Source organism: Notolabrus celidotus, chromosome 5 (genome assembly GCF_009762535.1).
Source record: "Notolabrus celidotus isolate fNotCel1 chromosome 5, fNotCel1.pri, whole genome shotgun sequence".
NCBI lineage: Eukaryota > Metazoa > Chordata > Actinopteri > Labriformes > Labridae > Notolabrus > Notolabrus celidotus.
The window spans coordinates 5,744,221-5,770,897 of NC_048276.1; the positions used below are offsets into that span (position 1 = coordinate 5,744,221).

General features: G+C 38.2%; 3 protein-coding genes and 1 non-coding gene across 4 annotated transcripts; 3 read left to right on the forward strand and 1 right to left on the reverse strand.

Annotated features, from left to right (window-relative positions):
* The first annotated feature begins 2,497 nt into the window (after positions 1-2,497).
* Positions 2,498-4,810, forward strand: LOC117812949 (homeobox protein OTX-like). The gene is made up of 3 exons (XM_034683947.1): positions 2,498-3,655; positions 3,760-3,938; positions 4,058-4,810. Exons 1-3 carry the CDS (start codon positions 3,538-3,540, stop codon positions 4,688-4,690), a joined length of 930 nt encoding a protein of 309 aa, XP_034539838.1. The 5' UTR covers positions 2,498-3,537; the 3' UTR covers positions 4,691-4,810.
* A 72-nt stretch (positions 4,811-4,882) lies between these two features.
* trnat-agu lies at positions 4,883-4,956 on the forward strand. The gene has a single exon. It is a non-coding gene; the product is annotated as a tRNA-Thr (tRNA).
* Positions 4,957-6,535: 1,579 nt separating this feature from the next.
* vtnb (vitronectin b) lies at positions 6,536-11,879 on the reverse strand. Its single transcript, XM_034684116.1, has 8 exons — positions 11,479-11,879; positions 10,460-10,576; positions 10,128-10,364; positions 9,826-9,965; positions 7,650-7,806; positions 7,253-7,411; positions 6,824-7,150; positions 6,536-6,738 (listed from the first exon to the last, which is right to left on the reverse strand). Exons 1-8 carry the CDS (start codon positions 11,540-11,542, stop codon positions 6,602-6,604), a joined length of 1,338 nt encoding a protein of 445 aa, XP_034540007.1. The 5' UTR covers positions 11,543-11,879; the 3' UTR covers positions 6,536-6,601.
* Positions 11,880-16,290: 4,411 nt separating this feature from the next.
* slc13a2 (solute carrier family 13 member 2) lies at positions 16,291-26,677 on the forward strand. Its single transcript, XM_034683898.1, has 12 exons — positions 16,291-16,558; positions 19,182-19,310; positions 20,179-20,315; positions 21,653-21,918; positions 22,014-22,191; positions 22,287-22,409; positions 23,341-23,550; positions 23,679-23,779; positions 23,902-24,017; positions 25,351-25,512; positions 25,605-25,742; positions 25,924-26,677. Exons 1-12 carry the CDS (start codon positions 16,418-16,420, stop codon positions 26,053-26,055), a joined length of 1,833 nt encoding a protein of 610 aa, XP_034539789.1. The 5' UTR covers positions 16,291-16,417; the 3' UTR covers positions 26,056-26,677.

Consider the following 26,677-nt stretch of genomic DNA (forward strand, 5'->3'; position numbering starts at 1 on the left):
TTTATGAACCACCTCGACCTCTGAGATCATCAGGTACTGGTCTGCTTTCAGTCCCTAGAGTCAGAAGGAAACATGGTGAAGCAGCGTTTAGTCATTATGCACCACATATCTGGAACACACTCCCTGAAAGCTGCAGGTCTGCTCCAACTCTCACCTCTTTTAAATCAAAGACTAAGACTTTCTTATTTGCCACTGCCTTCCTATCTTAGATTATTTTAACCCACTTTAAATTAAAATTTTAATGTAGTTTTTAATATATTTCTAATTTTCCTTTTCTTTTCTGTTTTATCACATTTGTCATTTTAATTGTGTTCTTTTATGCTTGTCTGAATGTCTCCAATGCTTTTAATGTTTTAATGTAAAGCACATTGAGTTGCCCTCGTGTATGAAATGCACTATACAAATAAAGCTGCCTTGCCTTGCCTTGCCTAATCCACAGCCAAGCTGGAATCACACCCAGCTTCTACTTCTCTGATCCAAAAATGCTTTTACAGTGCAGGACACAGACGCAGAGTTCCCCCCTCACCTCAGCCATGCAGCACATGAAATCTCTCAAGCTGACAGGAAATGTAGACAGAGTTTCCACATCAAACACACGGCAGAGGAATGGTGTTTGTGTATTGTGAAGGAAGAGGCGAGGACGTAGGTGAAGGAGAGAAGGGCACGGCGTCATTCACACCTGAGTGTCGAGCCGGATTTCTCTTTGGAGAGGAGTGTGCACACAGAGGAGCAGCGTTCCTCTGTGTGCACACCTGAGTTTGTGAGGTATAAACTGAAGCATTCAGGTACAGAGAGAAGGAGATTTTGTGTATTGTTACATCTTTATGAACACATTCGGATTACTGTCAGAGCTAAGGAGAGTCTGAGATAAAACAGAGAAGTGTTAAATGGTTAGAAGGTGCTCATAATGTAACCTGTCACTTTGAGTAAATATGACTTAGTTTGATCTTGCAGACCTAGAAATTGTGGTTTACATCACAGGTAACAATACGTCACTTAGACTAAATAAGTAACACACTTTAAAGCTCCTGTGAGTGTTTCTGTTTTTATGGCAGGTTATAAAATATGCTGGAAATAGTACAGAGGCCTCTTTATGAGACCATAAGCAAAAGAGACCATTTGCAAACACACTGACAATAACTTAAAACCACTGCCACTATAGGATTTATAACATCTGCAGATGAAAAAGAAAAATAAATAGAGAAGGATATATTTTTTAATTGGATATGATGTCATATGTACAGGAAAAAAAAAATCAACAATGAGATAAGATGTAGGGCCCACTGCTTGGTCAACAGGGCTCACCAAAATCAATGCAAACCAAAGGTCCCTCAAAAGAAAACATAAAGACTCTTAAAGTTAGGGGCCAAACTATGACTTTACTTGATGTCATACAAACATAATGGACCCAATGTTGCTCAAAATAGCACCTACACACGACTGGGTTACCTCAGTGTTAGTTCCATGGCGTTTATTTTACCCAGAAGCACCAAATAGAAGTATTTAACACTTCCTCAAAGTTGTCACAGCTGTTCTCAGGAATAACATCTTATAAATCTCAATGACTATTGGACATCTCACTCCAAAATCTCCAACAAGTGTTCAACCCTGATGAGTTGACTGTTAAAGACACAACATAAGCTTCATGGAGAGATCAGTGACGCTTCCATATCTGTGTTTGTAAATTTTTCCTTAATTTATTTGAGTGTTTTCTTCAATTTGTCAAATGTTGTTGTGTTCCATGGACACATGTACTCTCATGTTGTAATATCACCATCCATATACACTTGTATAGTCTATAGTGAATTGTGTTAGACACTCTGTTGTCATATTACAGATGAATTTATGAAGTAAAGTGTTGAATGTATAAAAAGATTGCATGTTTTGGATACATTTTCATATTTGAAAGTACTTCAAAAGTGTAAAAGAAACACATATTTGCATCAGGATTATCAAGCAAGTGAAAAAGATAGTGATAATGTATTCAAAGTCCAAAGAAACTTGACCAACATCCCATTTGAGACAGATTATAATAACAAAAGTGTATAACATGATGCACTGCTGCCCCCTGGTGGCTCCTTTTTATGATTTCAGACTCCGTGTGAACCTCCAAACATGGACACATTCTCAATCATGATGATAAACAGAGAAATGTTTTCTATTGTCAAAAAATATGAAACACATTTTCATATAATTAATTTAATTGTGGGAAATTGCTTCTTACATGTTTGTTGAAATTATGCAAACCGATTCTGGCTGCCACACATTAAACATCACAAATCTTCAGTGTCATGAAACACAACAAGCTGCAGAAACTTTTCCAGTGTTGAGACTAAAGAGATTTAGTATTAAAGATGCACTGCCCCTCTTTTTGCAGAATAACAAAGTGACAGAGCTCGTGCATGACTCTGGCACCATGTGACTCTGTTTCGACGGCCCATCAGTGTTAGGTATCGATACATCGCTGTCTTAATGGAAGTCATGTGACAGCCAGCAGCAGTATGGGTTATGTTGGTGATGGCTCTATTGTTAATGGTATTAAGAGTCAATGTGGAACACTTCACTGCTACTCTGGGTTGATCATCATGGTTGTGCAAAAATCATGACTTAGCTTACAGCTTACATCACGTGCGCATGGATTACCCAACAATAACCCAAGTTGTCAAGATGATGAGAATTTAAAACACTATTTGAAGAAACAATCTGAAATAAGACACATTTTAAATTCCACATCTCAGTTATTGGATCAAATGGATCCACTGTCAGTCTGGCACAGCTCCGGGACCCGGCTGCGCACTGGACTGTGTGTTCTCTTCTGTTTTGATGTCTCGATCTGTGGAAACGGAACAGACCAGGAAGCAAGAGATATATCCCGATTTGTCACCTTGGCACATTATAGCTGACTGAAGCCTCACACTCTGGTAGCTCCTTCAATACACTTCCACCATCCAAACACACACACGCACTTTGATTCGCACCAGGAGGCAGCGCGCTGTGGAGGAGAGGATGTGCCTCAGACTGACGTGTCAGAAAAGTGTGATTGTAGTCTTTGTTTTGAACCATGAGGTCGAGGACTTCAAGTCTGAAACTAAATCTGATTTAATCCATTTTCATATCCTCCAACTTAGCCTTATGCAGACTTGTAGACCACAGTGCGTTATTATAAGCTTCTGCATCATCCTTACTTTTTAAATTACCTTGAGAGTGTTTTGTGCTCTAGGACTTGTGCGTCCTGACCCTCCTGGAGCTCAGTCTAGGCTAAATGGCAACATTAATGGGTCATCGGGGATCAAACAGACAGCCATTAGCCTGGCTGCCGTTATAGGTGTGTGCAACTTCAAAGGCACGCGTTTGTAAGGCCCGACACAACATCCACTGAGATGTGTATGAAGGAGGGGTGGAGGGGTGGAGGGGAGGTCGTTATGTGTCAGTCGAGCAAAGTATAAAATCCTCTGGTGTCCTGAGTGTTCACAAGAGTCGAGGACACTCCTAAAGGTGAACACATCCCTCCTCCTGCGTAAATTTGATTCTAGAAGAATGGCATACAGCTTGGACTCCACTGGGATTAACACGTTTTTCTCAGGACAATACTGGAACGCTTCTTGCAGCCTGGATATGAACAACAACGACGATTACGCACAGGACTACGGGCAAGGTGAGTCTTAAATAACTTAAAAAAACCCTGCACAAAAGCAATTTGTTTCAAATGAGAGCAACGAATGAGTCACAGATTGATAACAACTTGTTTTCTGCTTGCAGTGCATCAAAACGCTCCTCACAGGATGCGCTCTGATACAAGCCGCCGCCGGAAGCGCACTACTTTCAGCAAGAAGCAGCTGAGCGAGCTGGAGAGGGCTTTCTCTGTCACACAGTACCCGGACATTAAGATGAAGGAGTCTCTCGCCTCCTTAACTGGACTTCCAGAGTCTAAAATTCAGGTATGGCATGGTTTTATTTCAAAGAAGATCAGCAGAACTCACCCATCATAACTTTGCATTGCATGGATCACATCTCTTTACATACTTAATAATGAGCTAATCTTCCTTCTTTCCAACAGGTCTGGTTTCAAAACCGACGCGCACGCCACTTCAAGAGCAAGAAACCAAACAGCGAGGTCCCCAAACCCTCCACAGACCACCTCTATCCCCCCTCCTACACTCCAACTCAGAGTCCTTATTACCCCGAGCTGGTCCCTCCTTTCTCTCCTGAAGCCAGCCTGCCGTCTCCACCAGGCTACCCTGCTCCAAGTTTACCCGAGTCCACCAGACTCTCATCCATCCTGGAACATGAGGCCATGTCCCTGCACGCACCCAAGACTGCATCCTCTGGAACACCCTACTCCCCTTATTTCCCCACAGGAGTCCCCCATTACTACCAGAACACAGAGTTCCCTGAGTACTGCCATGATGTGTTTACGCACAGTGAACTGATCTCTTGGAGTCTGACGGAAGACTTTGAGGCCGTCTTCAGGGACGCACAGGAACCTGAACCTGAAGGTAGTCGCTGCGCTACATTTGGACAGTCTGATCCCAAAGAGGGCTTCCGGGGTCAGCTGGGCCGGCAGAGCTTCTCCAGCACGACAGACGAGTCCATGGAGGACCTGTCCGATCTGTGTCTTCAGGATCTGGGCGAGTTTAACTTGTCAGATTTGGACATTTCGACAGCAATGATTGATTATCTTCTGAGTTGATCAGCAGAATGATTGTTTATCATAGAGTATTTATTGAAAATGTTTCCTTCTCAAATGTATTTTAAGAGTATAAGTTATTAACGCACTGTAGAGTATAACATGGACATGAAAAATAAAAGATATGAACAACTTTAAAACATAATGGTTGAGGAGTGTTATTCATAAGTTCTGCTTCCGGCATCGTCATCACGCGGCGCCGTGGCTTAGTTGGTTAAAGCGCCTGTCTAGTAAACAGGAGATCCTGGGTTCGAATCCCAGCGGTGCCTTTTGGACTTCACTCGATTCATGTGACAATGTTGAACTTCACTATTAATACTTTCTTACACAATAGACAGCGATAAAAAAAAGAAGAGTATTTTCAAACAGCAAATATTTATTATTTATTAATTTATTTAAGGAAGATGTTTGGTTTCTTCGTTTTCCAGCCAGGTAGTGGATGATAGATAGAAATGCTTTTTTGATCATCCATTGGGAGAGATCATTTTTATTCCAGCAGTTTACAACACGGGACAGGAAATTAAAACAATGTACTTACATAGTTAAAAAAAAAAAAAATAAAAAATAGAAAACAAAATTAGATAAAATAAAATATAGAAAAAATTTCTGATACACTATTTACACTTCTATCTTATCAATGATGGTTTAATGATCACCACAACCAGTGTATGAAAAGTGATGTAAATATTCACTTTTGGACACAGTTTAACCAACCAGTGGGTCTTGATGATGTTTCCAGTCAACATTAACAAACTGAAAAATGTGTGCCAGGGAAAATGTTGGTTATAAATAACACTATGCACTCCAGAAGGGGATAAGGACCACTGGGAAAAAACATTAAGGTGTAATATTTTATTTAATTCTGAGATTCAAGCAAAAATTCGTTTTTTTTTATAGAATTACTGACTTTTTTTTTCTGTTAGAGTTCTGAGTTGTTGTTTTTTTTCTAACATTCAGGTAGAAAAAAGTCAGAATTCTGAGATTAAAGTCAAAGTCTGAGAAAAAAGAGAGTGAGGTCGAATTCTGACTGACTTTTTTCTACCTGAATGCCAGGGTAAAAAAATCAGAACTCTAAAAAAAAGTTCAGAATTTTGACTTTTCTCAAAAATATTTCACCTTAAATTCTATTATTTCCCCTAATCCTCTTTCGTAAAGCACCATCTTAACCCCTTCAGTTGGCTATGAAAAATGAAATGAAATACACAAACTTAAAAAGCTTAAAAAACAACTATAAAAATACTGCTGGATACACTAGGGCTCACCATCCAATAAACCTGAAAGATTAAATGTAAATTCTTGCTTACAGTGAAGAAAGAAGAATTTTTCTAACTCCAGAACTTAAATACCATGGATGGACACAGAAAGCGCTGAAAAAAATGTGTCCTACTCTGTTTCAATTTTTGTCCAGCAGGGGGTGCTACTCCTTCAAGAGAAAGTTTAACACTGCTTCAGTGAAGCAGTCTTTGGTTTTTGTTTGGATGTAGATGAACTAAACAGAGAGACCACCAGAGGGCTGCAGCGTTTTAAAAACTAGTAGGACAATTTGTGAAAAGCATCCTGTGATCCAGGCCTTTGAAAAGGATTTTATTATTGTGTGTGGAGACATTTGTTAGGATCCTGGTTTGTTTGTGGTTCAAGGAGTATGAAATTTAGGAACAAAGTTAGGGTTTAAGTGAGTAATAAAATAAAGCTTACAGTTGTGAAAGCTGGCAAACATTAAATGTGTTCACATATTGAGGCACCAACAAGAGGACAAGATGAAGTTTATTAAATCATGCAGAATCTTTAAAACTACAAACAGAAGGAAAAGTACTTCAACAACAAAGACAAGAGAAGCTGTTATGGGTTAACATCATTATTACTTGGAGACTCATTAAAAAGACCAAAACACAAAGTGAGCTTCCATCATTCGGCCTATTTCTTCTCTGCCCTCGATGTATCAGGTGAATCCTCTTCGTTGCACCCCAACCAGTATTTTGCGATGGATCGTGGGTAAGGAGGGTTGGCTGAGTCCACACGTTTGGTCTGCAGATCCACTCTGTAGTATTTATCTGCAGTCAAGAAAAGAAAGTTAAATATCAACAAATACGTGTGTAAGAATGTGTCATGGATTAAAATGACTTCATGTGTTTGTACCTCTTTTGAAGAAATACACGTTTTGAACGGGCGTGCTTTTCTGCTCCACTGTGGGGGTCTCCTCAAACAAGTCACTGAAGTGGAGGTAGTCAAACCAGTCATCAGAACCCCACAGATCATCGAACAACGCTTGGCGGTTGTGCCTTCGATGTCCGTGCCTCCTGCGTGACCCTCTCCTCCGATTGCCCCGCCTCATGTACGGAGGAGTAGAGGACGGCGTGGGCTTGGGAGTGAGGTAAATCCGTCCCACCATGGCAGCATCGACGGGAGGCCTGATGCCCTGCCAGTCTCTGCTGGTGTAGCGCGCCCCTGTGTAGGGACTGCTGACTGAAAAAAGAGATGGGAGACAGTCGTTTATGTGGAAAGATATCAAAATTAGAGATTCGTAGAACACACACACAAAAGCACAGAAACACATCAGAGTCTTACATCCTCCTCCAAAGAGCTCTGTGAAAAGGTCCTCCCAGGTCTGATCGCAGAACAGGTCGGTGTATCGTGTGAACAGCACCGATGGGGACGACCTGCTCATGCGGACACACTCTTCATGGGAGGGCTGATGCTTGAACTCGTACTGGTGATACTTGTCCCCTAGAGACACAAACAGACACATACAGGAGGACATGAAACTGCATTAATAATGAGAAAGGTGACGCCTGATTTAAGTTATGACCGAGCTCACATCTCACAAGGAGAAGGCAGACCAGTCAGTAGGGGGCACCAAATGATTTCACTTTTGGGGAGCTGTTATGTCATCCATTTTTAAATACAGTTTATATTCTACACAGGGCACAACAGGCTTTTAAGTAATGTTAATTATCACAAATACCTTTAAAGAAGTAGGCTTTCTCTCTGCCACGATGACTCGGCGCTGGTATGGCGAACGCCGCATCAATGTTGTCTGGTATGCCATCAAAGCCGACTGAAATTTCCCGAGGGTACTTATCATCCAAGACGTCTCCGTCAAACCTCCAGTACATGTTCCCCTGAGGGAGAGTCGGTGCAAAGAGGCCACAGTTAGGCTCAGGAAATAACACTTCACTATTAATACCAAACCTCTGTGTATCTGCAGGCCTATGGGGCGCCGTCTGTAAAGTTGTGCTCACTGATAATAACAGTAACATTTGTCCACAGCACCAAGACGTCATAAAAATGCAGTATGAATTTTTAAAAGTTACTTTTTAAAATCACATTAAGAACAAGGTTTGTGATCTTTTTAGATTAATATTTGTTGTGATAAATATATTTAAGTTAAAATCACTCTTTAATATAAATATAAATGCTAAATATGAATATAAATGTTAAATGTTAAATGTTAAATCTTAAACATAAATCTTAAATATAAATCTTAAATATAAATCTAAATGTTAAACATAAATGTTAAATCTTAAACATAAATGTTAAATGTTAAACATTAATGTTGATTCTTAAATCTAAATGTTAAATGTTAAGCATAAATGTTAAATGTTAAACACAAATGTTAAATGTTAAACATAAATGTTGATTCTTCAATCTAAATGTTAAATCTAAATGTTAAATGTTAAACATAAATGTTGATTCTTAAATCTTAATGTTAAATCTAAATGTTAAATGTTAAACATAAATGTTTATTCTTAAATCTAAATGTTAAACATAAATGTTAAATGTTAAACATAAATGTTAAATGTTAAACATAAATGTTGATTCTTAAATCTAAATGTTAAATCTAAATGTTAAATGTAAAACATAAATGTTTATTCTTAAATCTAAATGTTAAATGTTAAACATAAATGTTAAATCTTAAACATAAATGTTAAATGTTAAACATTAATGTTGATTCTTAAATCTAAATGTTAAATGTTAAGCATAAATGTTAAATGTTAAACACAAATGTTAAATGTTAAACATAAATGTTGATTCTTCAATCTAAATGTTAAATCTAAATGTTAAATGTTAAACATAAATGTTGATTCTTAAATCTAAATGTTAAATCTAAATGTTGATTCTTAAATCTAAATGTTAAATGTTAAACATAAATGTTAAATGTTAAACATAAATGTTAAATGTTAAACATAAATGTTAAATGTTAAACATAAATGTTGATTCTTAAATCTAAATGTTAAATCTAAATGTTAAATGAAAATGTTAAATGTTAAAAATAATGTTGATTCTTAAATATAAATGTTAAATCTAAATGTTAAATGTCAAACATAAATGTTGATTCTTAAAAATAAATGTTAAATCTAAATGTTAAATGTTCAAAATAAATGTTAAATGTTAAACATAAATGTTGATTTTTAAATATAAATGTTAAATCTTAATGTTAAATGTTAAATGGAATTGTTAAATTCAGATTTCACATTTCACATTTAGATTTGGATTTAGATTTATCATTTACCATTTAGATTTAACATTTAACATTTAGATTTAACATTTAGATTTAACATTTAGATTTAAAGTTTAGATTTAACATTTAGATTTAACATTTACCATTTAGATTTAATATTTATATTTGAAATTTAGCATTTAGATTTAACGTTTAGATTTATCGTTTAGATTTAAAGTTTAGATTTAACATTTAGATTTAACATTTACCATTTAGATTTAATGTTTATATTTTAAATTTAGCATTTAGATTTAACGTTTAGATTTAAAGTTTAGATTTAAAGTTTAGATTTAACATTTAGATTTAACATTTACCATTTAGATTTAATATTTATATTTAAAATTTAGCATTTAGATTTAACATTTAGATTTAACATTGATTTTAAGTTAAAAATATTCATCACTACAAATTAGATGTGAAATAGATCACAAATATTCCTCTAAATAAAAAAGTGACTTTTTAAAATTCACTAAACATTTTTAAGACAGTAAAGATCTAAATGTGGAGACTTGTTGCTGTTTTTTGCACAACTCTACAAACTGCACCCCATGCAGGCTTTGTTTTCAGCTCATGACACGTTTTGTCTCTAAATATTCTGTGGTTTGAAATCCTCCACGCTGCCGAGAGAAGGACTCTGTACCTTAAAGATGTAGGATTTTCCCTGGCAGTTGATGCGAGTGAACGCAGCATCAATGGGTCCAGGGATTCCCCACACATCCTGAATGAGTTTGGGGTAACCAGGAAGTATGGACTTGTCGTCCAACTCAAAGAAATATTCGCCTTGGAGGAAAAAGCAAGGTTTGGATATCATGCATACTTCAAATTCCAAAAGGATTTCAAACGTCTGCATATAAGTTTGTTCACATGTGTAAGACCGCTGTTTGGGAACATTTGGGGACTGTACAGAAGACTCAGGGACATGGGTTAAATTAGAGACCATACCTCTGAATGCATAGATGGAGCCATTCTTCAGCTGCAGGAAAGCATCAAAAGGTCGTCCGCTGCAGTGTGATGCATCAGGGTCTACGGGCGGCGTGGGCTGTAGTGTGGTGATAGGTGGAGGAGAGGCCGGGGTGGTCGGTACAACTGTGTTAAAAGTTGGTGTGACCGTTGTAAAGTTGGATTCTGTTATTGCTTCAGGAAGTTCCTCTGCTTCCTCGAAGGTGTCACCACGAGCGACTGGAGGCAGAAGAGAAGAAAGGTATGACTCTCTTTGTCTGTTGAATTGAAGTTATTCATTCAGAGAGGAGGTGATGCTTTGGTAACATACTAACCTTTCTTAGGGCACACGGTGTCAAAGTCGGCACAGCAGCTTCCGTAGTACACACACATGGAGTCACACTGACATTTGCTCTGTGGGTCGAAGGAGCCGCAGCGACTCGCGCAGGACTCTATGGAAATGTTGTTAGTTTGAATCATTGTGAAATCACACATGCTGACTTTGTCATGTTTGAATTTCAATCAAGTAAAAATATTAGAGCTTCACTTTAAGCAGCTCCTCTCTCCAACACAGTCTCAGCAGATGTGTGTCTAACATGAGTCTGGTCCTGCTGGAGGTTTCTGCCTGTTAAAGGAAGTTTGTCCTTGCCACTGTAACTTGCTAAATGCTGCAAAGTGCTCTGCTCATGGTGGATTAAGATCAGACTGAGTCCTGTCTGTAAGATAGGACTGGATCTTATCCTGTCTTGATGTTGGGTCTTTGTTAATAATAGAACATAAGGTGCATTTCGGCCAAGAGTTCCGGGGTCTTTTAGCCCCCAGAACTACTTTACCCTGAACTAAAAGGTTCCTGTGCCCCCATTGTTGTCTGTGTTTCATTGTGCAAATCAGGCCAGTGACGTATGGAGAAAAAAATTATATATTATATCTTTATTATAAACAATATTTTTAAATCTTAATAAAAAACTAAACTAGTATGCATTCCCAGGAACTCCCTCTGTGTTTCAACAACTGTGAAAACTCCACAAACACCATTACGTTCAACCGAAAGTCCAAGGACCTTTGAAAAGTACCACCCCCTAAGCAGGGGCTTTTCAGAGGGGAGATTATCTACCCCTGAACTAAATTTAGACCCTGGTTCCTCCGGTCGAAACACACATAGTTCAGGGGTAAAGTTCCTGCGGGGGAAAAACGTCTATAGAGTACAGTCTAGACCTGCTCTGTTTGTGAAGAGTCTTCAGATAACATTTGTTGATTTGCTGCTATTTCAAATTTCAAAGACAACATCTGCATTCATCTGTGTTGAAATAAGCTTTCTACATAGAGCATTTACATTGGACAATATAAGACTCACCCTCTGCAGAGAAGGCGGTGTCCAGCAGCAGGACGAGGCCGAGCAGAACCACTGCTGCCTTCATGTCGTCTCACAGGAAAAACTCCAGCACTGAGAGCAACAAACTGTGCACTCCACAAAGCTGGACTCGTCTGATCTGAATGTCCCACTTTGGGGTGCAGGACTATGTGCAGATGATCAATAAGTATTTTTGACCCCTGGTTGTCTGCTGTTCCTGATTGGTCAGCGATCGGCTGTGATAATGATTAAACTGTGGCGGCTGATCTCTGTCCCAGAAACACCATCCTACATTCAAATAACTGTTGCATTGATATCTGCTGCAGCTCAGCACTTCCTAATTCAGTACATAGCTGACATGTTATATTACAAACCAGACTACACAGTGCATAAGTGAGCTACCATTACAGTGTTTGTTTGAATGTACAGGAAAGGGAACTTCTGTTGAAGAGGTGTAACAGGAATCTGAGCTCAAACATTGTGTAACCAGGGCGGCCTGTTTTCCTCTATCGATCTCTGGTGTAAACTAACAACTCTAAACAAACACAGTGCTCTCTTCCAAATTTAACCCTGACAAACAAAGGATGTTTTTCAAGCTATGACCACATCAGGTATTTTCTAACAGAATGAGATGTTTAGATTTTGAATTACGAGGCCAAAATCTGCACATCAACACCCAGAAAGAAAGATGGAGGCAAAGACTGATTATGTTACAATCAACGTAATGTCAGTGGAGCTCATCCTGCCCTGGAATAGATGTCCAGAGGTGAATAAAGCAGTGCAAACCATGAATGAAGACAGTGTTTACATGTGTTGTTGTATTTTGTGTAGTGCTTTGATAACAGTCCATAAAACCTGTCGAGGACAGACCAAAGGGGGAGCCGGACTTTGGTTCTTCGTATCAGTAAGTATAGGAAGACTGATGATTAAGTTTCAGCTTTATCTCTAAAAGACGCCACTTAATACTGTTATATAAGATAACTTCAGAGAGAGAGAGAGATCACTTATTAGATCTATTGTTTTGATTTAAGCAGCAAAACACCAAACTTATTCTTTGTTTGGTTCTTTTTCTGAACACTGTGACAGGAGACACTCTTTCACTCAGTAACCGTATAAGTGCTGACTTCTAAATGTCTTTATCAAATGACCAATCAGAGCTCATTAACTGACAACGAATGAATATTTACCTGGTTTAGTATTACATACAAATTTAGCTTTCAGATGAACATGATCACAGAAACCTTTCATCCTTCTCCTCAGACGAGGAGCAGTGACTGTGTCTGCATTAAGTGAGCTAACATACAAATTCATCACATGTTCTAAAAGTAATAATAAAATAATAATATATTTTCTTTATGGGTGCCTTTCAGGACACTCAAGGTCACCTTACAAATGCAACAACAATAAAACAGAGTTAATATCAGAGCAAACAGTCTGCAGTAAAACAAACAATATACAATGTGAAATTAACAGTGAATGGAATGATGAAATGCAATAAAAGGGAGTTTGAGTTATGGATGGTTTGTGGTAAATACTAGTTATTTTAACAATAAGTGTATGAAAACGATCCCTTTATCATAGAAGACCTCATTTAATGGATACAATGTGAAGGATAATCTCAGTTTGACATATGACAGGTGTGATTAAAATTCTATTTGTGTGAATATGATGTTAATTTATTGTATTTATTCACTGACTGAATAAGACCTGATCTATCAAACACTGAAGTAGATATTGGAGACATTGAGACTTTTAAAAACAAACAAAAACAAATCTATTTAATCTGGCTTTTATGTAGTTTCATAATTTTAATATTTCAAAGTTTTATATTGATCTGAATGTTTTTTTTACTGTTATTTTCTTTATTTTTAACTACTTGTTTTGTTTTTGTTTTTTTTCTACTCAGTTTTATTGATAATTTCAGCGCCTTTATTTATCTTCAACTTTAATCCTTCTCTTTTTAAATTTATTTATTTATTCTATTTATCTATTTATTGTTTTTTTATGATGCTTTAACTTATATTTAATTACATATATTATATTGTTGTTTTATATATTATTTTCAAACTGTTATCATTTGTCTACTCAGTTTCATTAAATGTATTATTATCATTAATTAATTAATTAATTAATCATATTTTATAGTTTTATAGTTTTATAGTGTATATTCAACTTTTATCCTTACCCTTATTTATCTATTCTAACCATTTGTATTCTTATTTTTATTTTGATTCTTTAACTTTCATTTCAATTACATATATTTAATTGTTGTTAGTGTGCATAAGTCTCTACTTCAAAATCTATTTTTGTTTTTTTACTGTAGTCCGTTTTTATTATTTCATCTCTGCTTCGTCCTTGTTTTTTCTTCCTTGTTTCTTCTTCCTTGTTTCTTGTCGCTGTAAAGCACTTTCAAACATTTGATTTGTATGAAGGCTGCTCTATAAATAAAGATTGATAGATTGAGAAACAGTCATGGAGAGTTCACTGGAGATAATAAACAAATAATAGAAACTATTGTCCTCGAAATCTTTTTTCTTATCACAGTAAAATGTTCTCTGATTCAAATTTAGACAATGAGTCAGTTTTGTGTTCATATCAGTGACCATGCGTCCTTTTACATAACACATCGTAAACAAAGACAGGATTTAATATTGTTGGTGTTTTATGACTGAAGCCAGTCTTGACCTTATCTCACATTTGAAGTACAGGAACAAGTTATAAAACCACAGCACTCTGATCCGTGCAAGATTATAAAATTACACATGACAACGTTTCTGTAGAGTCACATAAACAATAAATATTATAATGTTGCTCTTTTTTTAATTTCTACAGGGTCATAACTTATCATCAACTTATCAAGACAAACAATACCATAAAACATAAGATAGAATCCATTCAAGTGAAAAATAAATGTGAATCAACTATCCTGGGTCTAGAATGGTATGTAGAGCTCTGCTGAATTAATGCATACAAAAAGTAAACAAACACATACAGAAGAAGTTTAAAAACAAACTTTAGTCACCTCAAAAAGATCTGTTGATTTATGAAGCACTTCTTCTGTGAGCAAAAATGACACTAAAATAAATTGGATAAGCAGATCTACAGAGTAAACACCATGCAACCTCTGCTAGCTAGCAGCTGCATGTCAGCCTTACAGAAGCAGCTGTTAACTTTGATGCTAGCTTACCGCATTAACATAGCTCATTTACAAAGTCCTCTTCTTCACTGTCTACATCAGGGGTTTCAAATATACGGTCTGCAGGCCAAAACCGGCTCACCAGAGGTTCCAATCCGGCCCCTGGGATGACTGTGCAAAGTGGAAATTTAGCAATTTTTTAATAAGAGTAACTGCTATTTCAGATTTGTCCTCTGGGGCTTTAGTGCTGATGGAGCGCACCTGAACGGCACTCTGGGACTTTTTTTCTCAAAGTGAGGAAAAGGTTATTTGCAGTTTGCATAATCTGGTGGAAATTCTAGTCTTTTTAGAGCACTTCATGATCCAATTTTCAATGAATAAATTTTTTGCGTTACAAAAAAAAGGTTATTATGTTATGATTTTACTGGTCCGGCCCACTTGAGATCAAGTCAGGCTGTATGTGGCCCCTGAACTGAAAAGAGTTTGACACCCCTGGTCTACATCATTATCCTCCTAATCCTCAATCTGGGGTGACACAATCTTGGAAACCATCAGCCACCAACAAAATATGTTTTGCCTCTCATAGTTAGACCAGTTTTTTGCAGCTTCCGCTCAAGGCCGCAGTTACTCCATGCAGGACCTACTTTTCTATCTATGTTCGTTTCATAGTTTACAGTCCAGCTGAACTACTGCAGGACCTGAATGGGGCTGGAGGTGAGAGAAGACGTAGTGTGGTTTGCAGAGATCAACAAAAACTATATATATATATATTCAAACAAAAGCCATAATGTTCCTGGAGTGCTTCTCTATGCTATCAATTCCTTTTCTAAGCTAAGTCAGCTAGTTGAAGAACACTATATTTCTATATTTTCTTTCTATAAGTTTCTTTCTGAAGTAAATGTAGTGAACTTAACAACTGCTTTTCTGGATTGTAAAATCGTACTTTTAAAGAAAGTACATATTAACTCAACTCAACTTTATTTATAAAGCATCTTTCATACAAACAAGCATGCAGCCCAAAGAACAGAGAGACAGAAAACAATAGAAATGGTAAAATAATAAAAGATGTAATCATAGATAAAATACTTTAAAAATAAAAATAAAATCAAAACAGTAAAATTAATAAAATAAGTAAGAGTAGAAAGCAAATTGAAAGATCAGCTAAAGTTAAAAAGATAAATAAATGTTGTTAAAACAAAGATTATATTTCCTCCAAACAGTTACACATGGCTTCATATTTAGGTTAACACCTGTCCTCTATGCTGTAGTTGAGTTAGAATGAGCCTGTTCAACACAAGTTCTAAGTTTCAGCCCAACCTGAATACAAAAGTTCACCTTCTATAAAACCTGCAGCTGAAAAGTTGCAGCGATCTTTCAACTCAGCCGACGCACGCCACGCGTGCACAGCCCACGACCTTTGGCTCCACCTGATAAAGCTGCGCTTCTTTAGATGATAAACCTGTCTGTAGTTTGTTTATCTCTCTCCTCATCTCAATCCCTCCACCTCCTCCAGCCTTTACTTTTACCTTCCTCTTTCACAACAGCTTCATCTGCCCCTCTGTCCGGGATCTTGATCTCACTGGTGTTAAGTTAATGTTTGATGTGCCACCAGTGATAAAAATAGAGCAGATAGCAGTCATATTAGTCTCATTTCCTCAGTGGGTCCCTGAGGAGCACTTCTCTCCTTTAGAGCTTCACATTTAGCTGCCCTGAGTTTAGAGTGAGGTTTAATTTTCCTTTTCACTCTAAGTGGTGTCGACCAGCTGCCACTCATAGTTTCTGGGCAACTTTTTCAAAGATCCAACCATGGGTTGTGGGTCAGCTTTAAAATCTGCCAGGAGAGTCGTGGTGAATTTGTTGTCCTGGTTGTTGTACCACAGAAACTACTTCATCATTATTCTCACTCCGATTGCACTCCTTCCTCTGCCAATCCTCAGCCCGACATCGGTAAGTGTGTTTGTCTTAAACAGTTCAAATAGTGTTCATGTCTCTGAAGATGTTTCCCCTGTGTGCATTTTTATTCTATTTTCTTGAACTAGAAGCTTGGATGTAGTTTATCATGTCCATCACATGTTTGTCCTCACAATCTGACATCATCATCCACAAAGTGTTCAATGAACCTGTCAGGTGTTTATAGTTGGAGCTACTAACCAGCCTTTAAATATAAGAGAATCACTGTTAAAATGTCAGGAGCTCGATCACTTACACTACAGACACAGTCTTTAATGTTTAGATGGCTTTTTAAAACATAGCGTTTATGTGAAGTCTTGTCAACTGAAGCCATTAAAACTTCCCAGACTTTACAAAACAACACAACCCGTGTAGTCAGCATTGAGGATTAAAATGAAGTACACACACTCCTCTATGTTTGCTCAAGTCAGTTTTTGGAAAACTGAAGTCTACATAAAAGGATTAGGGCCACTGGAAAGAAATATAAGGTGCCCTTTTTTAAATTTTATTTTGAGATTAAAGTCAGAATTCTGACTTTAATCTCAAAATAAAATTTAAAAAAGGGCACCTTATATTTCTTTCCAGTGGCCCTAATGCTTTTAGGAAAGAATTTTGACTTTTTCTTAGAGTTCTGAGGGTTTTTTCACATTCAGGGAGAGAATGTCAGAATTCTGGATTTAAGGCAGAATTCTGGAATTAAAGTAACAATTCTGGAACTAAAGTTAGAATCCTTAGAATCCTGGAATCAAAGTCAGAATTCTGGAATTAACTCAGAATTCTGGAATTAACTCAGAATTCCGGAATTAAAGTCAGAATTCTGGAATTAACTCAGAATTCTGGAACTAAAGTCAGAATTCTGGAATTAAAGTAACGGTTCTGGAACTAAAGTCAGAATTCTGGAATAAAATTCAGAATCCTGGAATCAAAGTCAGAATTCTGGAATCAAAGTCAGAATCAAAGTCAGAATTCTGGAATCAAAGTCAGAATTCTGGAATCAAAGTCAGAATCAAAGTCAGAATTCTGGAACTAAAGTTAGAATCCTGGAATTAAAGTCAGAGTTCCTACTTCAATCTCAGAATAAAAAAATAATATTGCACCTTAATTCTTTCCCCCCAGTGTTCCTAATCCTCTTTGTAGAATTCAGACAGAAAATGTTGAGCGTAGAGATTCGGGGGGGGGGGACATGCAGTTCAGGGTTATGACCGGGAGTTGGAGCAACAAGAACCAGGACCTGAGTACACAGGCCATGTGCTTATACTGCTAGGCCAACTGACACCCCACACTCATACATCTCAACATGATTTTACCAAACTCTGCAGAAGTAACTCCTTTCTTATTCTACAGCTTGCACAATTCCATTAAATGTCTGCAGCTCTTATCACCAACAAGGTGTCCAAAGCTAACTTCCTAATCATCCAGGAAGATAAAGTATCTCTCCAAGGCTGATCCTCAGAAAACACCGTCACATTGTAAACGATTGTATACCATATGACCCGGGTTGGATGTCATTGGTGTGAATTATGCAATCGGATAACTTCATTCATTTACACATTGATTTGCTCTCTGGTTTGATTGTAGTTCAACTTTATGAACAGCAGAGACCAAAGGGAGGTGGTGCACACTATAAAGTTGATATTAAAGCTTTAACACATTGACTTGCAGAGCCAATAAAGACATATAAAGATGGCTACCTTCCAAAATCCCAGCCAGTTTCACAGCCCGTGCAAAGTTAGGCATTCACAATGTTGTTAATGATGATCATATGCTCATGCAGCAAACATGTGACAGAGATATTTAAACGGAGCAGTGCACCTACAGACTAATAAGACATTACTCTTCATATCACTGAAGAATGTGTTTGACAAATTGAGAAATAGTTGGTATGAAATGATGCCGCAATCATTTCTGTCCTGCAGAGATAAATTTGTTAGCTTAGTTAAAACTGGAAAGAGGGAGAACAAAGAAGCTGACATCCTGGGGGTTTGCCATTTCTGCAAAGTTGACTGCAGAAAAAGTCTAGCACATACAATTGCAACACTTAAAATTGGTGCAGTTGCATCAGTTGTTAAGCTGCAAGTTATGATGTAGCTAGCTAGCTGGCTCTTCCTGTTTACGGCTTTTAAACTAAGCTAACTCATTCCTGGCCCCAGCCTCAAACATGATGCTCATGTATGCTGTGAGTGGTGTCAATCTTCTCCTAGAAAGAAAGCAAATAAGAGTGCTTTCCTAAACTCTGACTCTCACTGACGGTGCATGAGCTGTGAGCTGAGCTCAGCTGGGGATCACCTGTGTAGCAGTGGAAAATTTGGTGTTGGTTGGTTATTAGGTCTATGCGGAAAGAGTTTTAACTGAAGACTCATAAAAAGTAATCTCTCAAGACAAGCGCACAACAAACAGTTTGTTTTATGATCAAGGCTTACTGCTATCTGCGTGTGTAAAGTCTTATTGCCTTTTAAAGAGCGCCTGGAGATAAGACAAAGGACACACAAAGCTGAAAATGTTGTGTGTGTTCTTTCCTGTACTTTGTATTTCTCTGCTTCTGTGTTTAGGATGTTCAAGGACAAAATGCTGCACTGTGCTGCTGTGACTGACTTAAAGAATTGTGTGTTTGTGTTTACAGCAAGCAAGATGCGGGTACGCCATTATCCTCATGGCTCTGTTCTGGTGCACAGAGTGTATGCCGTTGGCTGTGACTGCACTCCTGCCGGTCGTCCTCTTCCCTATGATGGGCATCATGAAAGCTGGAGATGTAAGCTTTTCACTGTTAAGTGTACTTCATTGAAACATGTAACATCTCCACTTGGAGATAAAGTGAGAGTCACAGAACATGTGGGACATGTGGACCGTTTATGATGGGAACAAATAAACCAGGGAGGAAATAAAAACATTGGCACCAAATTAAGTTCCTGTACTTACATGTGGATTCTTTTCAAAACATAGTCTTCCATCCACATGTAAAGGAAGCTTTAAGTCCCTGAAAACGCTGACTAGTTGTTTGTGCATGCGTTGTGTTTATCCCTCTTTAGACCAAGTCAGTAGCTGCACTGAAGTGTGAAAAACATATCTCACAATCACCTCGTATTGCTGTTTGCTTTGCCCTAAGACCCTGAGGTCAGAGGTCAGGATCAGATAAGGCAATAGGACACTAAAAGAGCAGAAAAATAGAGAAAAGAAAATGTAAGTTTTAAAAAAAGGAAGTAAAGTAAAGTTGTCCTGACTTTGGTGCTTGTATGAGGAATGCCTCAGCGCAGGTTTTTAAGCGAGGCCATCAGTAGAAAAGCCTACAGAGGTTAAATGAATCAATGTTTCCCTTCTTTTATACTCCCTAACACAGAATACAAACTGTCTTTGAACACCTCTTAATGACACACGATGTACTAAAAGTGTAATTTGACCTTTCATTCAGTTCCTGCAAGGCGTATTTTACCTTTACAGTCAAATCTGCTGAGCTTTGTGTTTTCCTTTTATTGCTCATAAAAAAATTATGATGTATAACCTTCTTATGTCACAGCAGGAACACGGGTTACTACTGCACTTTAAAACCTCTCATTGTTCTGTTCGCCACATGTTTGAAGTTAGTCATTTGCTGAAGTCAGCGTCTGTGTTTTCTGTTTCAGGTCAGCATCGAGTATCTGAAGGACTCCAACATGCTGTTCATCGGGGGCCTGCTGGTGGCCATCGCAGTGGAGCACTGGAACCTTCATAAGCGTATCGCTCTACGAGTTCTGCTGCTGGTCGGCGTTCGGCCTTCCCTGTAAGAAAGCTCTCACCTGTGATACAGCTTTCACATGTGATACAGCTCTCACCTGTGATACAGCTCTCACCTGTGACACAGCTCTCACCTGTGATACAGTTCTCACCTGTGATACAGCTCTCACCTGTGATACAGCTTTCACATGTGATACAGCTCTCACCTGTGATACAGCTCTCACCTGTGATACAACTCTCACTTGTGATACAACTCTCACCTGTGATACAACTCTCACTTGTGATACAGCTCTCACCTGTGACACAGCTCTCACCTGTGATACAGTTCTCACCTGTGATACAGCTCTCACCTGTGATACAGCTCTCACCTGTGATACAGCTCTCACTTGTGATACAGCTCTCACCTGTGATACAGCTCTCACCTGTGATACAGCTCTCACCTGTGATACAGCTCCAAAAATTCTCCAAAAATAACATTCATCTTGTAAATTTACAACTTTTTTATCATGATAATGTGACTTTTTAGAATACAAGTGTAATCGTTTTATATAAAGACCTTATTATCTTTATTTATAACTTTATTCTTTTGAATTTACATCTTTGTTTTTCTGGAAAAATTTGCAGCTTTTATTTTCTTTAAATATATTTTATTTGGATTTTTTAAAATAACATAATCACATGTACAGTAGGTGAGGAGATTGTGGCTTTCTATTATCATAAATTCAAAACTGTTTTTCTCTTACAACATTTTTCATGTGAAATCAAGACTTGACTTCAGTTCATTTACAACTGTTTCCTTGTTATATTGAGACTATATTCTTGTTTATTTACAACTTTATTCTTTTACATTTATAATTTTGTTCTTGTCTATTTGCAACCTTATTCTCGTAAATATGCAACCATGTTCTTGTAATATTAAGACTTTATTCTTAAAGTCTCAGTTGTTTTTTTAGGTTCCTTAATGTGGCCCGTAGAGTTTAGAAGAATAAATCAGCACTAAACAAGATAAATTAGGAGTTTATTTCATTTATTTAAATGTATTTAACCAGGAAAAACACATTGAGATTAAGATTCTCTTTTACAAGTGTGTCCTGGCTGAGATCGGCAGCAGCATGTTCCAACAAAGTTACAGACAAACAGCACAAAATTCTAAATCATGACAACATATCATGGATTTATTCAGATGAAAGGGTTTGATGTGAGACGTTTGTTGATGACTTTATAGAGCAGTGTTAGTTAAACAGCATTAATCTTTGTTAACACTAAGGATATGATGTTTGATGTTGGGGCTACAAATGTTATAGACAGTTTAAAAATGTGTATTTTAACCCCAGTAAGCTTTGATTGTGACTACTTCTTGTTATCAAATCTTGTCTCACTCAGGTTAATGATCGGGTTCATGATCGTCTCGGCCTTCCTGTCCATGTGGATCAGCAACACGGCCACCACGGCCATGATGCTGCCCATTGCACACGCCGTGCTGATGCAGCTGAAAGTCACAGAGGCCAAGGCTGACGCTCGAGACGCCCAGGCTGCTCGGGACAACGAGGCCTTCGAGCTGGAGGAGAGAGAAACGAAGGGAGAAACAGAAGAGGACGAGAAACAGGAAAAACAGGAAAAAATCATAGTTGAGACAAAGGACCAAGTGTGTAAGTATCAGTGTGTGTGAAGTACATGATGGATGGATGGTTTATGGTCTTTCACAGTGCAGTAAAGTTAACGTGCTGAGCGTTGTGAATTGCAGATGAAGTTGAGGTGAGTCCAGATGTTCTGGATGAGGTCAAGATGAAAGCAATAGACGCAAAGTACGATCTCCTCACCAAAGGAATGAGTCTGAGTGTGTGTTACTCCGCCAGCATCGGGGGCACTGCAACGCTCACCGGCACCACCCCGAACATCATCCTTAAGGGTCAAATCGACAAGTACGGCATGAATAAACAGAGTATATTTATATACATATATTAAAGCCAAACGTCTGCCTCTCTTCTCATCACTTTGTCTCTTCTCCTTTCTGAAGGCTCTTTCCTAACAACGGTGATGTGATCAACTTTGCCAGCTGGTTCGGCTTCGCTTTTCCCAACATGGTGCTCATGCTGGTGCTGACCTGGTTCTGGCTTCAGTTTATGTTCCTAGGCTTCAAGTAAGACAACCTTAGTATGTTATGGTACAGTCTAGTACACAATCTCCTCTGAAAAATCAATCAATCTTTATTTATAAAGTGCCAAATCACAACAAACATTATCTCAAGATGCTTTAACAAACAGAGCAGGTCTAGACCGTACTCTATGTTCTATTAGTAACAAAGACCCAACATCAAGACAGGTTAAGATCCAGTCCCATCTTACAGACAGGACTCAGTCTGATCTCATCTTAATCCACCATGAGCAGAGCACTTTGCAGCATTTAGCAAGTTACAGTGGCAAGGACAAACTTCCTTTAACAGGCAGAAACCTCCAGCAGGACTCTTGTTAGACACACATCTGCTGAGACCGTGTTGGAGAGAGGGATAGAGGGAGATCTAGAGAGAGAGAGAGGGAGAGAGAGAGAGAGAGAGAGAGAGAGAGACAGAGACAGAGAGAGAGAGAGAGACAGAGAGAGAGAGAGACAGAGAGAGAGAGACAAACAGCCTGTATCAGTGCAGTGATATTGATGATAATGAATGCAGCACCTCGGCTGACTGAAACCAAATGAACAGAGTCCTAACGTCAATATAAACACGTGCGTCTATCACTTTAAGAAGTCTTATATCTCAGGTGAGGAAGTTTATCAGTCTCACTAAGTTTGCACATGTTATCATTGTGTTGAGAATAAGCTGCTGCAGGTCAAAGGTCATGTCTACCATGTTTTTGGGCTGTTGTAGCTTCAGCGCACACACACATGTTAAAGACCGCTTTAATCTCAAGCAGTCAGGCCTTTTCGTGAGCTCAATCTTGACTCCCTTTTTTTCAGCATTGACATGTGACTCTGTGTGTTCGCCTCTGCCTTAAAGTTTTCCACTCAAACACATCCTGGTTTTGTTGCCTATCTGATACATCTTTGCACTTTGCACTTTGCACTTTTGTCCTCCTCAGCCTGAAAAAGTCATTTGGCTGCGGCGAAAAAAGCGAGAGAGATAGGGAGGCATACGCCGTGATGAAGCAGGAGTATAAAAAGCTGGGGAGGATGAAGTTTGCTGAGGTCATGGTGCTCATCATCTTCATTCTGCTGGTGCTGCTGTGGTTCACCAGGGAGCCAGGCTTCATTGACGGATGGGCGACAGTGCTCTTCAATAAGGATGGACCGTGAGTCTCTACCTCTCTGTCCTGTTGCTCTCTATAATGTTGGAAAATAAGTGCTACAGCATCAATTTTTCTGTTAGTCAATACTATGAAACCATTAAACTGATCTATGTATCTATTGTATTCCTCAGGTTTGTGTCTGATGGAACCATTGCTATCTTAATGTCGATGCTCTTCTTCGTCGTCCCCTCCGAGCTGCCCAGATGTGGAGGCTACGGTTATAATGCAAAAGGTAAAATAACCTCCGCTGATCTTATTAATTTGTTCCCTTAATCTCATCTCATAAGACTTCATGGTGCTGATCATTCAAACAGAATACATTTGTTATACTCTCACTTCATTTGGGTCTCACAGGTAAATTGATCAAGGCTCCTCCGGCTCTGCTGAACTGGGAGGTGGTGCATGAGCGCATGCCCTGGAACATCATCCTGCTGCTGGGAGGAGGTTTTGCTCTCGCTGCTGGCAGTGAGGTAAATGAACACAGTGGACTTTATGTTTTGGTTACCATACACCTTTAAATTAAGGTGTCACAGTCTCTGGAATCACTTGAAGGAGATTTGTTATTTTGGTGTGTTAAATTAACTTTTAAATTGAAACATTACTAAGAAAATAAACAAGATGTGATCAATCTATGACATGGAAATGTAGTTTTTAAAGCCTATTAGTTAAAGTCATTTAAAGAAAATAGGAAATAAAATGTCACACACTTCTTTATAAACACGCAAAAAACTTCACAGCATTAATAATTTAGATATCTGCCAATTTATTGAACAAATTAGTGTTACAGTCTTGCACTCTTCCTGCTTTTGCTCATTGTTTTTCTATGCCATCCATGAAAGGGTGAAATCAAGAGTACAGAGACTCGCAGCTCTTTGAGGTTATTCTCAGACACGACTAAGGTCATTATGCCAACATGCTTATAGCAACAACAATGCTATGGTTGGTGCAGCTGACTAAATCCCCATAAGTCCACTGTTTTAGCATTATCAAACAACCCAAGTAGTTAGCTGGTGATAGCGTTAGCCTAAGAGAGGCGAGAGTTGGACTTAGAGATGATGTTGTTTCATGACTGTTAATTTTTGTTTTTTGTACTGTCCTCTCCTGGTCATTTGGTGGCATTGGCGTATAAGGAGTTAAATTTCCCTAAGTGCTAATTAAGTGCTGCTGTGTCTCCTTTAGATAAAGATATCCTCAGCATTGCTGCCTTAGTTATGACTACTAGATATTAGAGACAAAGGTAGAATAAGTTACTTCAATTTGTTAAAAACTTTTGATTTCAGTCGACTGCTAGCTGGCAGAGCTGTAAGCTAGCGGCTAACAGAATGACTAAGCATATTTTGATGTTGGAAGTTGAGGTCCTATGTTGTGCTTGAATATCTTTTTTGTTTGTTTTGATATCTGTATGCAATTAACTGTTAAGAGAAGTTATGCCTTGTGCTTCTAGGAGGACACACTCTGAATTATGTACTTTTAAGGTGATAGGCTAACATGTCAGAGCGTTTCTCAGCAGACTTCATGTGGCCAAAACATTTTAACAGCTAAGAGGGATCACCAAAATTATAACAATGAATTTAGACCAAATGGAAATCCATCAAATTGTTATTGTAGAGAATATGAAACCCTTTGGGGGCACCGGTGTAAGGGCCAAGGTATGTTGAGGTATGGCGTTGATACACAGCAATGAAACATAAACGCCTATAACAAATAACTCTTCTTCATGAACCACTGTGCTAACTTTACCATTGATAGTATTCTTCACTCTTTAGATTATTTATATTTTCTTCCTGAAATGTCTATTAACAGGAATCAGGTCTGTCCAAGTGGCTGGGAGAGAGTTTAGCACCTCTTGAGAAAATCCCTCCGTATGCCATCTCGATGCTGCTCTGCCTGCTGGTGGCGACTTTCACAGAGTGCTCCAGCAACACAGCCACCACCACCCTGTTCCTGCCCATACTGGCCTCAATGGTAAGCAGAACTCAACTCTCCATGTACACACAGGTTAACACACTTTTACTTGAAGTATTTAAATGTTTTTTATGTGTGTGTGTGATTCTTAGGCCATAGCTATTAAGATACACCCGTTGTACGTGATGCTGCCCTGCACCATCGCCGCCTCTTTAGCCTTCATGCTGCCTGTGGCCACGCCTCCAAACGCCATAGCCTTCTCCTTTGGAAACCTCAAAGTCTTCGACATGGTAAGATGCAAGACGGTTTTTAAATTCTGGATGCTCAAGCAGCTTTTAAATCTGAAGTGTGGAAGCATTTTGGTTTCCCCCGTGTCAAGAAATGACAATCAAAATGTCACTTCCTTAAGTAACTGATAACTTTGGATTTTGTTCTTAACATAATGTTAAATGTAATTGTCTGTTCTCTCAGGTGAAAGCCGGCACCATACTGAACTTCATTGGGATTTTGACCATTAACCTCGGCATTAACACCTGGGGATACGCCATGTTTGACATGGGCACCTTCCCAGCCTGGGCCAACGTTTCAAGTACCACTCCATGAATAAAGGAGGACAGCAAAAAACAGATCTGTGACATAATCCAAAATACTTGTGACTAAAGAAGCAACATCCAGAGTATAGAGGAGGATTAAACAAGGTATTATATACAGGGAATTAAGAGCTTCAGCAAGACTGTGAACAAATACCAACACTGCTCGATAACTGGAAGAAAATACCAAATACTCAACACTCAAATAATCTACAAACTTGTACTGCAATAAAACCAGGACTTCAGAATAGATGGTGAGAGCTCTACTAGTAAGCTGACATGAACTGTCTACAACTGTACTTCCTGTTAGTGTTAAGTATCTCCAGCTTCAGTGACTGAAAAAAACAATGTTTGTTGAGGTCACATCTTGTACACATTTCCATGACTGTGATTTCATTGTATGTATTTATAATGTAAATAATGCAAAGGTGTAGTACACGTTGTTTGTGTGATAATTTTGAATATCATGATAATTTCATACCATGTTGTATTTACAGATAATATTTGAATGAACCAAAATGTGATTAATTGTATTTTGAAAATGTAACTTATTAACTTGGTCGTCATATTGGACCTTAAGTCTGATCATTTTGTTTATCTGTGTATTTCTCATACTGTTATAACCACGAACAAGC

Bases quoted from the DNA above. Each gene is read 5' to 3' on its own strand.
- vtnb (XM_034684116.1), bottom strand. From the start codon at position 11,542: ATGAAGGCAGCAGTGGTTCTGCTCGGCCTCGTCCTGCTGCTGGACACC. The intron at 9,966-10,127 runs GTATGGTCTCTA...TTTTCCTCCAAG, and splicing joins CTCCATCTATGCATTCAGAG to GCGAATATTTCTTTGAGTTG. The intron at 7,412-7,649 runs GTATTTGTGATA...TTGTGTCTCTAG, and splicing joins GAAAGCCTACTTCTTTAAAG to GGGACAAGTATCACCAGTAC.
- slc13a2 (XM_034683898.1), top strand. From the start codon at position 16,418: ATGGGTTGTGGGTCAGCTTTAAAATCTGCCAGGAGAGTCGTGGTGAAT. The intron at 16,559-19,181 runs GTAAGTGTGTTT...TTGTGTTTACAG, and splicing joins CAATCCTCAGCCCGACATCG to CAAGCAAGATGCGGGTACGC. The intron at 22,410-23,340 runs GTAAGACAACCT...TGTCCTCCTCAG, and splicing joins TTTATGTTCCTAGGCTTCAA to CCTGAAAAAGTCATTTGGCT.
- LOC117812949 (XM_034683947.1), top strand. From the start codon at position 3,538: ATGGCATACAGCTTGGACTCCACTGGGATTAACACGTTTTTCTCAGGA. The intron at 3,656-3,759 runs GTGAGTCTTAAA...TTCTGCTTGCAG, and splicing joins CGCACAGGACTACGGGCAAG to TGCATCAAAACGCTCCTCAC. The intron at 3,939-4,057 runs GTATGGCATGGT...TCTTTCCAACAG, and splicing joins TTCCAGAGTCTAAAATTCAG to GTCTGGTTTCAAAACCGACG.